At 54.0% G+C, this 14,878-nt stretch overlaps 1 protein-coding gene across 1 annotated transcript; it reads left to right on the top strand.

Annotated features, from left to right (window-relative positions):
- The first annotated feature begins 2,204 nt into the window (after positions 1–2,204).
- LOC128271145 (protein Wnt-4) lies at positions 2,205–7,670 on the top strand. The gene is made up of 5 exons (XM_053008585.1): positions 2,205–2,365; positions 6,429–6,678; positions 6,751–7,011; positions 7,075–7,287; positions 7,349–7,670. The coding sequence occupies exons 1-5, from the start codon at positions 2,205–2,207 to the stop codon at positions 7,583–7,585; spliced, it is 1,122 nt and encodes a 373-aa protein (XP_052864545.1). The 3' UTR covers positions 7,586–7,670.
- Positions 7,671–14,878: the final 7,208 nt, after the last annotated feature.

Here is a 14,878-nt window from a genome sequence, read left to right as displayed (position 1 = left end):
GGTGCACATCAAGTGGCCGTCACTACTAACTCGTCGTGTACTTCGCCCAACACGGGGCGAGGTAATCTAGAATTATCCCGTGCCCCGATACGGTTCCATTTCTCGTGCCTCCCAGCCCCGAAGTGGCACCTAATCCGGTTGCTTCACGTCCCACGGGCCCACGGGTCAGTTTACAACCGTTTAGAGCCGGCGAACGGCGAACGTCTCGCCGGGTGGGCCCGGGAATGCCAACGGACCCGGCAGCCCAGCGGCAGCAGGAGCAGCTGCTTCGGGGGCGAAAAAGGGAAAGCGAAAGCTTCCCACACGGCTACGGCGACGACGACGACGGTGGCGGTGGCTGTCACGCGTGACTATCTCGGCGCGTATTCCGCAGATAAGTGATTTCCGAACAGGTGAGGTCTTGGCGGTGGCCGCGTTTTCTCCACCACCGTGCGAAGGTGCGCTTTGCGTGCCTTCGGCGTGCCCCCCACTCTTCTTCTGCCTCAAGATAAGCCGCAGAAGCAATGGCAATAATAAAGACCCCTTGCGACCGTAACGATTGCCGCCGCTGCCGCGCTTATCACTGGAAGTCCATTAGGTTTGACCACTGGATGACAGTTTTATACGATATTTCAACGTGGATTAAAAGTAACGATCATTTCTCGGATCGTTCTTTCGCTCCCTTTTCTCAGCCCTCTCTCTCTCGCTCTTACACACACTTGGTCGTTGCCGCCGTGAAGCAGGTTGCACGACGACGGCGGCCGTCGATCGGAGAACCGTTACGCCAGGCTCTCGCAAGGCTCCCGAGAAGCATGTCATCCTTAATGAGCCAGCCTCCGGGGCCTGCGCGCTGGTTGCCCGATGTTCGCACGCATGTTCAATCAATCGGCTAATGGGTGGCCCCCGGGGAGGGGTAGTGTGGCGGCAGCTCGCGGGCTCGCCGAACAAGGAAAAGGCACTATGATTTATGTCCGTGAAAAATGCAGCCGCTTTTAACACTTCATTCCGTCGATCTCGTCCCACGATCGCCCACCACGCGCGCTGGCTGTCGATCGACGGCATCGGCCACTAGATTTGGAGGGAGAAAAGCCCCAAAACCGGACACAATCCGGAGGCGAACAAACGAAACCATTATGGTGGCGTTCAATTTACGCAACCGCGGAGCTGCGTGGGGCTTTGTTTCACGTGGCCGGCCGTCATTTCACATGTTTTGTCACCCACACGGTTTCGGGACGGACGTTGTTTGACAGAATTTCGGGCCGACCACCCCACGGCCCCACGGGGGGTCTTGAAGTCCTCGGCAAGCGAAAGGTCCACTACTTTCGGTGGCAAGAGTAAAGCATGATCCTGTAAGACGCCGCGATCGTGAAGTGTCCGTGTGAAGTGATGCGTTGCGTTCACGTTCGACGGCACACACACGAAAGGCCACCTGAGCGAGACCGACCGCCCGACAGAACGAAACGGGACGAACACCCCACTAGAGCAACCCGAGCAGTGTCCGAAAACGGCCGAACACCGAGGCACCCCGAGAACCGAAGTCATCGTCGTGGTTTGGAAAGCGCCTTTTCCACTTCGGACTCTCGCGGCGTGGGGCGTTTTTCGCGTCGGGTTGGGTTTGGTGGTGAGGGGGGATCCCCGCGACACACGCACACGGGCGAATGGCGACGGTCACGGCTCTAAAGTATCCGCAGCAACCGCGAACGACGGATCGCGCGCCAAGCGAAGAATGCACCGGGAGCCGGAACATTCCAACGCCCGCCAGAAGCCAACGTCCACCGGAGAGTGATCCTTGCTGCTGGGTGCAATCGAAAGTAAAACCGTGTCCCTGCCGGTGCCAGAGCTTTGTGCGCGCCATGTGACAGTTCGGCGCACGGCGGATGGTCCAGGCCGCGCAGAATATGCAGCGACGGTGCGCGCCCCCCGACGGCACGGCGAGCGAATGAAGGAAGGTCCGCGGCGGCTCGGCTGCGTGTGTGTCGTCGGCCGCGCGTTAGTCCGTGTTAGTGTGCGGCCCGGCGAGGATTGGACCCGTCGCGCGTCGTCGTCATGCATGTTTCGTGGTGGTCAGTGATCGGTGAAGCGATCTTGCTCCTGGTGAGGTGAACAACAAGCGCGAGAACCAATTGTTTTTGGGGTGGAGGCGGTCCAGGATCCAGGGCCTGTGGAGGTGTGCAAAGTGAAGCCCTTTTCTGTGTGGAACGATAATTGATAACGGAACTGCGGCGATGGCCGATGATGAAGCGGTGAAATCGACGGCCACCGCCGGGGCGTCGTCGGGTAAATGGGCCGCGGGTCCATTCCGGCAGAGAACCGTCCTGGTCGGTTTGCTGATCGTGAGTGCGCTCTGCTGTCTCATCGAGTGTAACGATGTCATCACATCCAAGGGGTGAGTTTCGGTCGAGAAGATTCGCGTCAACCCTTATTGGCTTAGCATTTAGCAGAATCAGGATAAGCAGTTCAAAAGAACCCTTATTTGAGTTTAAAGATTGTTTCGTTATCTGAGCATTTCGGTTGCTTTTGACGTGTTTTATTTGGTTTCGGCTATCCAGTTGCCACCAACCGACATTTCTCTTTTCTGAGCCCCAAATAATCACTCAAAATGGTTTCCACGGATCCTTTCGATATTCCCACAAGGGCAGCAAGATCTTGGACTGTTAATCGACGATTTTGGACCAGCAGTTCTTTGATTTTATTGCCGTGAAGTTTATGGTCGTCCTAGCTGTCGTGTCGCGTTTTCAACGCTTTCCCGATCCTCTTTGAATATCTTGAATCACTCATAAACTCTTGTTTTCGATAAAGCTTGCCCACCGAAGGCCTTGTGCAACATTGCCAACGTTTTAGCAATAGAAATTGCATTCCGTACACTTCATTTAATGGAACTGTGTTGTGAAATAGTTTACGAAAGGATCCCAATCGTAAGCTCTAATTATTTAACTAATCTAAAGAGTAGTCTAGCTTAGTCGAATTAGTTATTACTTTTTGACCACAATATTAAATCAATAACCAGTAATAATCAGCCGTTCAATCACATCGCAAACTGTACCTTTCAATTCCGATTCAGCATCAATGGTCGATGCAAGCATTCTTGTAGTACATGTTTGCGATGCCACCATTTTCAATAATCCCCGCGCGGCTCAACAAGTCGAATGCAAATTTGTGCAGCCGACCGATCGTTTGCCGTGTCCACAACAGGAGTAAAGTGTTCCGTTCTTCTCCATTCGCTTGCTTCCCGCCCGGCTTCGTGAAGTTAATAATCTTAACAACTTTATTTATCTCGCACCGTGTGCCAGCGCAAAAGCGTACAAAAAAAGAACTTTATTAAACCCAAAAGAGCACACACAGAGGCCGAGAGCGCGCCGCTTGCGCGTATCTCAACAGAGGCTTGTCAAATATTTACTACTTACAGCTTTTCTCCCACGATCGCCGTGCGTTTCGCTAAATCAACCAATCCGGTGTGGTGCCCGGGGTGGGGGGCCGGCCGGGGAATTAATTTACATCGATATCGGTTGGCAAGTTTTCCCCACATCAATTATTATAATTGACCGGCGCAACCAAACATCCGAATGGCCGATGATTTGCTTTGCCACAATTACGCCCAGCGCCTGCCGCCACCGCTGCCGCCGGATCCGGATCCATTTACATGGGGCGACCGCGGCGGCCGGCAGCAGCCTTCGGCAGCATTCCGGCAGATACTTAAGCCTCGAAATGAGCGATAACGTGAAATCGAATTAAAATTTATAGACATTGACCGGCTTGTTGTTTGGCTTTCGGCGCTCGCCGCGAATGTTGCTTTTCGGAGCGACCGGCTGAGGTCGCTCCTGTGTGTGGCAAAATTTGGATATGGCGCAACAATACGGCGGTGGCCCAGAACCCGGGGGCTCATCAAACATGCAGAGGATCGGCCGCTAAAGAAACAACACAACAAATGGCTCGATGGCTGATGGGCCGATGCCGAAATAAAAAAGTGAGCATCGCTCCTCAATAAGCTGTGGGTGGCTGCGCGTGGCGATGGAGTTAATGGAATGCCGAGCCGAGGGACGGCCGAGGGACGCCGCTTGATTTGCGACGACGGTGGCAATCAGTCAGTGTTTGATACAATCGCCCTTTTCGGAATGAAATGTCGAATTGAATTTTTAATGTGCACGCAAAACAGGCCACCGACCCAACCGCCTGGGCCGGTTAACCTGCTAAAGGGACAAATTATTGGCGCCCTACCCCTTGTTGCGCATTCCTTCGGTGGCCGGTATGCAGCTCCGATCGGCTCCGAACATACTGCCTGCCGTTTTTATTGCTCCCGCTCCCCTGTGCCGTGTGCCGTGTGTGGTTGCCTATCGCCAAATATTTTAATTAATTTATGAATATTTGATACAGTAATGTCAACGATTCGGGATCGGCAAATCGAACAGGAAAATCCCACCCATCGCGCCCTGGAATGGCATCCGTTCCGGGACCAGGTCCTATCGCGTTTGTGTAAACGATTCCGATTCGACGAATCGCACTACTTTTTTGCGTGCTTTGCCATCGATGATACCGTTTGATGGGACATTTTTAGACGGTAAATAATTAATATCGTTCCGTGCCGGATGAATGGCGGCTACCATTTCAAAGCAAATAGCAGCCAGCGTATGGGGTTTGCTCGCTCAGAACATTACAGTTAAAATTGGAATAAAATGTGCGTTTTTTCCTACCGAATTTCGCTACACCAAAACCACCACATGGCGTACCGTAATCCTTAGTAATTGCGTCTAGTTTGTTCCCCGAAAAAGGCGACCCGGCGAAATGCAGCCACCGGAATCAATTCCGTTTACGACTTTTCCGTCTGTGCAGTCTGCACCATCCGGCGGTTCTGTTTCGACTAATGGCGCTCTCCGGCCGTCGTACGGGAAACACGCGGCACCACCACTCAACAAGTGGCCACACTTACGGCGCACGGACGGAAGATTCACGAAACCACCAGAGCGCTAGAAGGGTTAGCCGGTTGTTTCCCCATTTCTCCCCCCCCCCCCCCCTCGTGCCAATTTTGTGTCCCGTTTTGTCTGGCTCTAGCCTGCCATGTGCCACAAAAGGATCACTCCTTCAATGGGTGGGCGAAAATGTTTAAAAATAATACAGATCCTTTTCCATGCCCGTAGCACACACGGTGCCCCATGGTGGTCGTTTCCGTGGGTGAATCGCGAACGTGATCCGTTTTCTTTTTTACCCCCCAACGAATGGAGGTTCTTTGTTGCACATACGAGTCTCATACGTGAGCTGGGCTGGCTGAATGGAAGCTTCTTTGCCCCATTGCGGTCCATTGCCCTGCGCGCCCGACGATTGTGCGCCTCGGAAGTCGAAAGTCAATTTCCTTATGAAAATATCGCGAGCAAAATTAGCCACCGTTTAGTGGGCCGCCCGTCTCGTCCCCGGCCCCGGCTCCGGCCCCACCCTGGAACTCCTACGCCCAGCGAAAGTGCCACCGTTGCACCGTGCGCCATGTGTGTGCCTTTTCATTAATAACTCGCGAATGCTCCGCCGCATCTTCGAGATATTAGCATGGGGCAGGCTGCGAAGGTCTGCGATGGTTTTTAGCGGAAAATGACACTGGGTAAACACACGGGAGGGGGAGGCCTCCACTCCGGGTACGTTGCAGGTGGTCGCTGAATTGCATTCGTTCGTTCGTTCGTTTTTTTTCGGACTAAAACTCCCTTGCAGATAATGCTCGCGGTTGTCGTTGAATAGCCGCTCGTCAAGGTGTGTGCATAACGGCACGTCGACGACTGGGACGAGGCCTGGGTTTGAAGAAGCAAACACATTTCAGGTCGCCGCGTAAATAAGCTGAAACACAGCATAACGTCGTTCGCGACAATAACAAAATTGCCTTTCCACTCGATGAGGCCCGTCAGAGCGCCATGCACTTTGCATTGGACGCACCGGGAACCACACCGGGGGCTAATTAATTCGTTGTCAATGATGTGACGAACGATTACCCCCACGGTGGTGTCCGTGGGTAGGGCAACCTCTTGAGCCCGAGTGGCGAGCGTCTTAATGTAGTACTTTGGTGGCAGTTTGGAAACAGTTTAACCACACCCATCGGATGGCCGGCCATCCGATAACCGGTTACATACAAAGCAATCGTTCCAATCGTATGCTTTAGTGCCGTGTCTAATCGAGAATATTTATTAACGGCTCCGTTTCTCGTCTAAATTACATTTAAGTCAAAAACCGTTACACGAATTGGCTCCGTTGTTTGAAATTTTGAAAACGATAACCGAACGAACGATAAAAACGATCACTTCGAATTTTGAGCGCTTGCATGCGATTCGACGCTCGGCTGCGTACAACCTCATTCCACGCAATGAAGCAAAGCACGCAGCCACTGTCGGTACACGATTGGGCTGCGTCGGGAGCACGTTTTTCAAAAATCAAACTCGAAACGTTGAGTTTTCTTTTTCTTTTCCCCCCAAACACAGGGAGTCACCGTCGCTGCCGGCGAAAAACACGGTGATGGCCGTTTTCAGCCCGATGACCAAATCGCCCGGCCCGTGCCGGTATCTAGTCGGGACGCGGAAGCAGAACCATCAGTGCCGGCGCGACATCGGGCTGCCGGAAGCGATCAAAGAGGCGCGCCGGTTGGCCGTCACGCACTGCGAGGAGCAATTCCGGTACGACCGGTGGAACTGTTCGATCGAGACGAGGGGAAAGCGAAACATTTTCAAAAAGGTAACCGATCCTGCCGCCATGGCCTTGTGAGAGTGTCCGTTAACCGTTGTGTCATTCCCGTTCCCGTTCCAGGTTTACCGGGAGACGGCTTTCGTGCACGCCCTCACGGCGGCCGCCATCACGCACGCGGTGGCACGAGCCTGTGCCGAAGGCCGGATGACCAAGTGTCAGTGTGCGTCGGAGCGGAAACCGGAAGCGACGCGGCTGGCGTGGCGCTGGGGCGGTTGCAGTGACAACGTGAAGCACGGGAAGCGCGTGGCACGGAATTTTCTCGAACTGCAGCAACCTCTGGACGACGATCCGGTGCTGGATATGCTACGCCACGACAGTGAGGTGGGTAGGCCAGGTCCCGGGGCGAGGTCACTCCAGCTAATTCGTTTCCACTCTCCACTCCAGGTTGGCATACAGGCCATTACGAGTGCGATGACGGACCGGTGCAAGTGCCACGGAGTATCCGGCTCGTGCTCGATGAAGACGTGCTGGCGGCGGCTGGGCGACTTCAACACGACGGCCGCCCTGCTGCGCACCAAGTACCACCTGGCCATACGGAAGATTCCGGTGAACAACAAAACCACGCGCCGTTCGGCCCCGAGAGAGTTTCGTCCCAAGGTAAGGACTCCCAAAGGTCCCAACGGAATCCACTACTAATACAGCTCATGCTCCTCCACAGGAAACGATCTATGATCAGCTGTACTACTTCGAGACGTCACCGACGTTCTGCTCGGTGACGCGTGGACGTCGTTGCCTGCATCCGGACAACTGCGCCACGCTCTGCTGCGGTCGTGGCTACACCACCAAGGTGATCAAGAGTATCGAGAAATGCCGCTGCCGCTTCACTAATGGCCGCTGCTGCCAGGTGGTGTGCGACTACTGTGAGAAGTACGAGGATCGGTACTACTGTAAATAGCTTCCCGGATTGGCGACGGCCGGGATCGATCGTGCGCTTATTTATTATCCCCACGTCACTTCGTCAACCGTAGTCACTTCGTAGCCTGGCCTAGCTTATAGTCAACCCAGCCCCGGACGATTCCGGACTCCGCTTCCAAATCAGTGGCCATCCTCCTCGTAATCTCTGTCTCTACCGCGGGGGCATTCGCAATAGAAAGCTCTGGTCTGCCGCCCCAGTTTAGTGTAGTTCGATGTCAACGTGAGTCTCTGTCTGTGTGTGTGTAGTACTCGAGAAACTTCGAGGTTAGTCCGGCTCGCTCGCGGGTTAGTTAGCTTTGTACTTTGTCGCTCTTTTTCCACATTTCACTTGACAAAAATATCTCCCACAAACAACAACCAGAAAAATCGAATAAAATACTTGAAGAATGTAACCGTGCCCTATCGCCGAGTTGTGTCCCGCCCGCCAATACCCTTTGCTTGACCTCGGCCACAAACGCCGACGAAATTGGAGCAAACTCGAGAAGCTGCGGATTGTCCCCACGCCACAACATTCTACAGCCTCTGTCCTAGTGCCCTCCTAAACTTCTGTTATCCTTTTCGATGCTCTGGCCTGTGAGAGAGACTCGGTCATTCTCTCGCGCTCTCGTTTCATATGGTCACCCTCCGAACTCTCTCGTGTTCTCTCGTGTTCTTGCCCCGTATAGCATAAACACTCCATCACCACCCCATCGGCGCACTATCTTATCCGAAATGGGGGGCCCGTTTGGCCTCCACGACGGGCCGAGCCGGTTGCCGATTAAGGGACTGAACGATTGAAAAGTGACCCACATATCTCGGCCGACGTCGAAGGACACCTGGTTGGCGAGCAAACAAACGTACGGCACGGCCACCCCAGCCCGATAAAGTCTCCCACAAACATGGGGAGCATGAATCGTTTGCTAACGAGCCGGGGACGACGACGTGATCGGGCGGTGTTGCTGGCCAAACAGACCTACGACACCGCGGCCACTCGCGCTCTCTCTCACGGCGAACGTGTGTTTGAACACTAGGCCCACGTCGCACACGTCTCACCACCCGTTCGGCGCCTAATATAGAGGGGCCCACTTCGCAAAGGGCCCACTGGGGATGGACTATCAGTTCCATGGCAGGTCAAAACATCGCAAACAGCTGTTCCCAGGCGATTAGCGAAGATGCTGGCTGCTGCTGCTGTAGAGTCCCCTGAGAGACATTCAAAACAAAGTACAGTCGGTGACGAAAACCATCGCGACCAACAACCGAGCTCTCTCTCTCGTCGTGGTCACCTTCGCGAAAGGTGAACCGCGCGATTAGAAGAGATTCTGGGAGAACCGAGAGATATGCGCGAGCGAGCCAGGCGAGTAACGAGCGAGGAGCTGCGAGAGTGGGCTCCCTTCACTCGGTCGCTGGCTGGAAAACGGACAGGTTCTGAGCGACCATTTTCCGCTCCCGTCGCTTATTGTGTTTTCGTTCGTTCGCCAAGTTGCCAAGTGTGTTGTGGCTCCACAGGGCCTCTGGGGTGGGCTTTTCCGTTTCGCAATCTAGTGCTCGCAGGTGGTGCGTTCTCAGTGTTTGTGTTTCCCAGTTTAATCCTTTCCGCTTGTTCGCGAAACGACTAGAAACATCCAAAGCATCCTGCAGTCCCTTTTGGTTAGCTTTTAAAGCAGCCTCACAGTGCGTTTATCCGCATCTGCCCAGCATCTTCATCACCGGCCGTGGCCTCGGTTTGTAGGTCGCGTTTCGGAGGTCTTCGTTTTTTCTCGCTATTTCCCGATGAAAACGACCCGTCCATAGCGGGTGTGCGTATGTGTCGACACCTTAATCAACCGATGGAAAAAGCAATATCGGGCCCACCGAATGGCCACCGTTTGGGGTAGTATCTGAAGTGAAGCTGGTGAACATAATTAACGTGTGAACGTGAGGTGAGTTTGTGGCGTGTGTTTAGTGAGTTTCTCGTGCCATTTGCGATCCGACGTGCTTCGATTTCCACGAAAGTGGCCGGAAAGTTAAGCATTTAGCGTACGACGAGCGACAGGCTTTAATTAAATTACCAACAAGACACACTCACACCGGGGAGCGTGGGGAAAATGTAGTGGAAAACCGAGGCCTGCTTTTCCGACCTTCCACGAACCAGCATCGAACCCGCAATACTAGGAGCTTTTTGAGAACGGGCAGCGGCAGTGTGACCACAGAGCCTAGGACAATCTACGGCGACGAGCAGTATTAGCAGACCCATCGGCAGGGCATCGAACAAAACAAGCCGAACAGCCGAAAAGGTAATGAAACTGATCTTCGTTTTACGTGGCTTCGTGGCCAAAAATAGACCACCGATAAAATTCAGTATCGCGCCCCCCAAAGCATCCTTCCGAGAGCGTTCCGAGGCTGGTTCCGAGAAGGCAAGGAACGTGAAACCAACTCCCAAAAAAGCATTACGAAGCCCACGAATTCGCTGGGACGCTGGGTTCCCACATTGGGGCTTTCCACATCAGCGTTTCATCTTTGTTTGGGCAAAGTTTGTAATTCGATAACTCGAGTACACGAGCACCTACTTACTGACTTGCCGAGTTTGATAAGCTCTCAGCTGTGCGAACAACACTCTCAAATTCGTTCGCTAACGCCTTGACTCGAAAAAAAACTTCGGACGTGATGTGGGCGACAGAGCTTAACAAATGACTTCGAGAAAGTTGCGACTTGCAGGTGCAGCCAGCGGAGCCTGCAGGCTGCTGCTGCGACAATGGCGGCATTGTCCCGCCTGATGTCGAGAGGCCATCGCGTGGAGTGCCAAGGGGGGGCACAAAGATGCAACTTGCCGTTTCCCCCGACCCGACGACCGTAGGCACCGCAATTAAAACGATGGTTTAATAATTGGGCCCCCGCCAATCCGGAATGCACCGCGCGAGCAGCAACAATTGACCATCGGAATGCGCTCCATTAGCTGCACTCAGGTCCCCCCCCGATGTGGGAAAATTTGTGTACGGCCCCGACACAATGTAACAATGGTGACACAGTGAGCGCTTAATCTGACAGATGTCACGTGATGGGGGCTAGAAAAATGGTGCAAATCCAATCACGGTCCGGAAAGTGATTAGTCTGGTGGGCGACGGACCGTTCTCCTCCTTCTTCGAAGGTGCCGTACCGTGATTGACATAGGTCTGTGTGACATTCCTCGGAAGCGCCCGTCGAAACTACTGTCAGACCACTGCGCCAGATATGCTAATGAACGAGTGTCATAAAAATCATCTTTCAATCCCGAAAACGTGTCCGCTCTGCGTGTGGCATATTTTTTGCCATTCGCCGAAGCGTCCGAAAAACAACCCAAGGACTCGTGAGCGATGATGAGACTTGTTTCTCAAGGACCCCGCGCTCCTAAGGGAGTGCTCACTTTGAAAGGCAAATGAAAATCCATTACCATCTCTAGCTGCTTTCGGTCCCCGGGGGTAGCTTCCGAGAAGCAATCGAATCTTTCGATGGGCAATTTTCCACGAGAAAAACACCATCCTGCCGTCCTCTGCTGCATGTCGCATAAATCGCTTTGGCAGATCGTGCCACAAATTGCGTCAAATAAGATCGAGTGGCGCGGACAAGGCAATGAAACTGAATTGCCTTGTCCTGGCCGGCACCTTGTCCCGCTCGGCATCCTATAAGCGTTGGTGCCCTTGACTGTGTCGCGTGCGGTCCTTAATACGGGCCAATGAACCGTAGTGCAACCTATTGGGTGCCAGAGCATCCCATCTCATCAACCCGGACCGTTGGCATCGAAGTGCCAGTAATGTGTCTGCGAAAACTAACGATGGTCCCCCCAAAACGGTTTCGCGCGCTCGTGAACACGTCGGGAACGTATCCGTCCAAGGATCTAGTCCGGGTGTCTCTACGGAACCGCACGTAGCGCTGGACGAGGCCCACCCATTTGCGATGCAGAGCTAATATTGCCACTACAAAAGATGCACAAGATGAAAGATTGTCCTCTCCAGAACCGCTGCGGCAAAACAACGGCCCCACCGACGACAACAACAGCCGACGACGACGACGGGAGGTCAAGCAAATCTATTTCGGTTCACCGCTCTCCGTGGTGCTCTCCGAGGAGGAGCTCTCCGGGACCGCTGCGCTCAACGGGGTTGTGGCGCAGATGGAAGTGATTTCAGTATTTTCTCATCAACATCGTCTTCTAATCCACCCACCCAGGGGGGTGGAATGACCATGACCATCACCGGGAGCGCCCACGCAGATTGCCGCAGTCCCAGACCGAGGATGCACAGAACATTATTCTCCATTCAGTTGACGGCCACACTCCTATTCGCCGTTTCTTTTTGCATTCCTCGGCCGTGCATTTTCATTTGTCCGGATGGGTTCCGGTGCCCGGTCCGGTTTGCCAACGATTAGCCCCCCTATCGCATCGAGATGGCCTCCTCCCGCCAGGCGAGGAGTGACACTTTTACAATTCTGCCATCCGTCCGTTCGGTGGCTGATTAAGTTATATTTATTCACCGTCACTGCTCACTGACGGCGCGCCCGGCGAGGTCGAGTAAACACCAGCTCCGCTTCGACCAGCTGACCAGCCGTGCACGTCGTAAAGCGGGTTTTACGTGGTGGCCGAGTAAGCAACGCGCCGATAACAGCTGCCCCACTGGGCCACACGGTAGCCACCACCGCCGTTGATGGTCGACAAACACAAACAACGGTTTCTTGCATAGCTCAGGGATCCAGACCCAAGGACTTCCGCTGCATTCCGTTACATGGCCGGGTTGCCATAGGATTTTAATTTCATTTTTCAATCATTTTTCCACTCGGCCACCTCCGAACGAGGGCGTGGGGGGCTCAATTAAAGCGGGGGTTTATTAAAACTCAACTCGCTTTAATCACATCACCTAGCCACCGGCAATTGTGCGAGATGGACCGACGATAACGGAGGGTGACATGTAGTTAACGGCCGTCGATGGCATCGTCATTATTACGCTGACGAGCGCAGCATACATGCTGAAACCCACGGGGCAGCCAGCACAGCTCCGGATTCGTCCCCCCTCCGTGAACCCGTGGTTGATCAAAGATTTATGTGATCGATTTCGACCGCGGGCTGCGACCTCTGCGAAGGACCTCAATCGATGGAGTGCAACCATCGGAGACGGAGTCATTTAAAAGTCATTTGGGGGCCACTTTTCTTGGGGTCTTACCCCAGCACGCCTCCGCGCTGCGATGGCAATCGGTGCAAAATATTCTATCCACTCCGACCCGACCCGACCCGACGCGCTGGCCCACTAATCATATCTTGTCGCGCAGATCGACGGCCAGACGCGCGCGCGACTCGTGGCCAATTAGATTGGACTGGTTCTTGCGGGACCTGCCGGCGATGGTGATCTTGGCAAAAAAAACCGCGCAAAGCATAGTGGGACCGTGGGACTAGCTGCCTCACGCACCACCGTGGCAGGCAGCGAGTCTAGGGGCCAATTTGAGTGAATGAATGCTTAATTAAACGGATGGCGTGGGCCGCGCTCTAAGTGGGTCTGCCGGCGGTGGCGATGGTCACAAATTGGCGTAGATTATTGGCGTACGCAGCTTGGCGGAACCCTATTTTTGGGCCGCACGTGCTTCGCGGTGCTGAAATGGTGTCCTCTTCGCTTTGACACCCGAAACCTTGACAGCGCAGCTTCTCGATTGACTTGAGCCCGCGGTAGAACGTTGAAGGTACTTCAAGGACATCTGCACGGACCCATTCTTCACGCTCGGCTAGGCTCTTGGCACGCCGCCAAGGGCCCGACAAGATGCAACCCGGAATGGACACGTTCACTCGATGCAGCACTACAGCCGGATGCTGGCAGTTCCAGGCAGTGGAAATCGTGAGCAGTAAGCTTCAAACGGGCCGTTTCGAGCGGGCAGACACACTAAAAGTCACACTCGTCCTTGTAAGGAGCACTGGAGACCGGAATTCGCCAGCTCGCACTAGCCGACTTCGACGCCCCAGCCAAGGACCTGCACGAGCCACTTGACGGAACTGCAGCGCGAGAAAGGATTCCCGTACTCGGGATCAGCTTTTTTCCGGTTAATACTTGTTCCACGCTGGCCGTGAACCGGTTCGAACGGGCCTCTGAATATCCTGTCCTTTCCTTGCTGGCGCCGGTCGGCGATGATGTGTTAATTATTTAATCGCCTTTTTTTCGTTCGCTGATCGCCAGGCCACGACGGGACGACGACATATCGATTTTATTTGCATTTGTCAGGATTCGCTTTGCTGGCGGCGGCGGCCATCGGGCGTTGCCGCATCGGCAAAGAAATGGCCGTCACCCGCGGAAGCTTCACGCTGACTCTCGCTTATTCAGCGAATTCGCAGTGAAAAATCCACCATCCGCGTATTTCCTAGATTCAATGTTTTCCATCCAATCGGAACGGAATTTTAAAACGTTTAAACGTTTAAAGCTCATCATCTTCGGCGCGACTGAAACAACACACACACAGGAAATGTTTACGCTTCACGGTCGGATAGGTGAACCATTTTTCAACCCCCAATTATTTATAGCCCCGTGCGGCCCCCCATCTTTCGAACGGTTCGTCCGACGGAGGTCATTTGTGCAAGACACACCATATTGGAGTGGAATCTAACGACATCTTCCTTAATGCGGGCTCGGGGCAACCTTCCAACCGGTCTGTTTTCCACAATCTTACACCTGAATCGGAGGCGGCGGTGATGCTGGGAAATTATTTTTGGCCTTATCAGTAGACGGCGTCCGAGGCCAGGGGGGAAACTCCGAACTGTCAGCTTCCCAGCGCGCACCTTATGATTTGCCCATTACGGCTCCCACGGCGCGACAGGACGGCCTAATTGGCCGAATCGTGGCCCGAAACGTCCGAAAACGGGGACGACGGAGTGTTAAGAGTTGTGAATGACGTTCGCGGTAATCCCCCAGGTAATCCGGAACTTTCCGCCGTTCTTACATCGAATATTGATAAGCGCTGTTCACGGGACGTCCTTCTTTCGAATGCATTTTTCGAAAGGGTCATCAGCCATTTCCGATGATTGGGAAAGTATTTCCAAAGCCAAATCCTTTTTGGAATCGTAATTTGAAGTCAGATTCAGTGACGCGTCCGCCTCCAGAAACTGTCCCGAGCATCCAATTTATTTGCCAATAACTGAACCCGTCGAAACCGGAACCGCAGGCCGCGCTCGCTGGACCACCCTGTGCGGTGCCATATGATTCCGTCGTCGTCCAGCACGGTCGCACCCATACACACACACGGACTGACTGGGTGGCTGGCTTGAAACACTATCATTTCAGCGGCGCCCTCGCAATCGCACCAACGCCCTCTG

The sequence above is a fragment of the Anopheles cruzii genome, chromosome 3, assembly GCF_943734635.1.
Source record: "Anopheles cruzii chromosome 3, idAnoCruzAS_RS32_06, whole genome shotgun sequence".
Classification (NCBI taxonomy): Eukaryota; Metazoa; Arthropoda; class Insecta; order Diptera; family Culicidae; genus Anopheles; species Anopheles cruzii.
This window is presented reverse-complemented; position numbering and strand designations above follow the sequence as displayed.

Bases quoted from the DNA above. Each gene is read 5' to 3' on its own strand.
- LOC128271145 (XM_053008585.1), top strand. From the start codon at position 2,205: ATGGCCGATGATGAAGCGGTGAAATCGACGGCCACCGCCGGGGCGTCG. The intron at 6,679-6,750 runs GTAACCGATCCT...TTCCCGTTCCAG, and splicing joins AGCGAAACATTTTCAAAAAG to GTTTACCGGGAGACGGCTTT. The intron at 7,012-7,074 runs GTGGGTAGGCCA...TCTCCACTCCAG, and splicing joins TGCTACGCCACGACAGTGAG to GTTGGCATACAGGCCATTAC.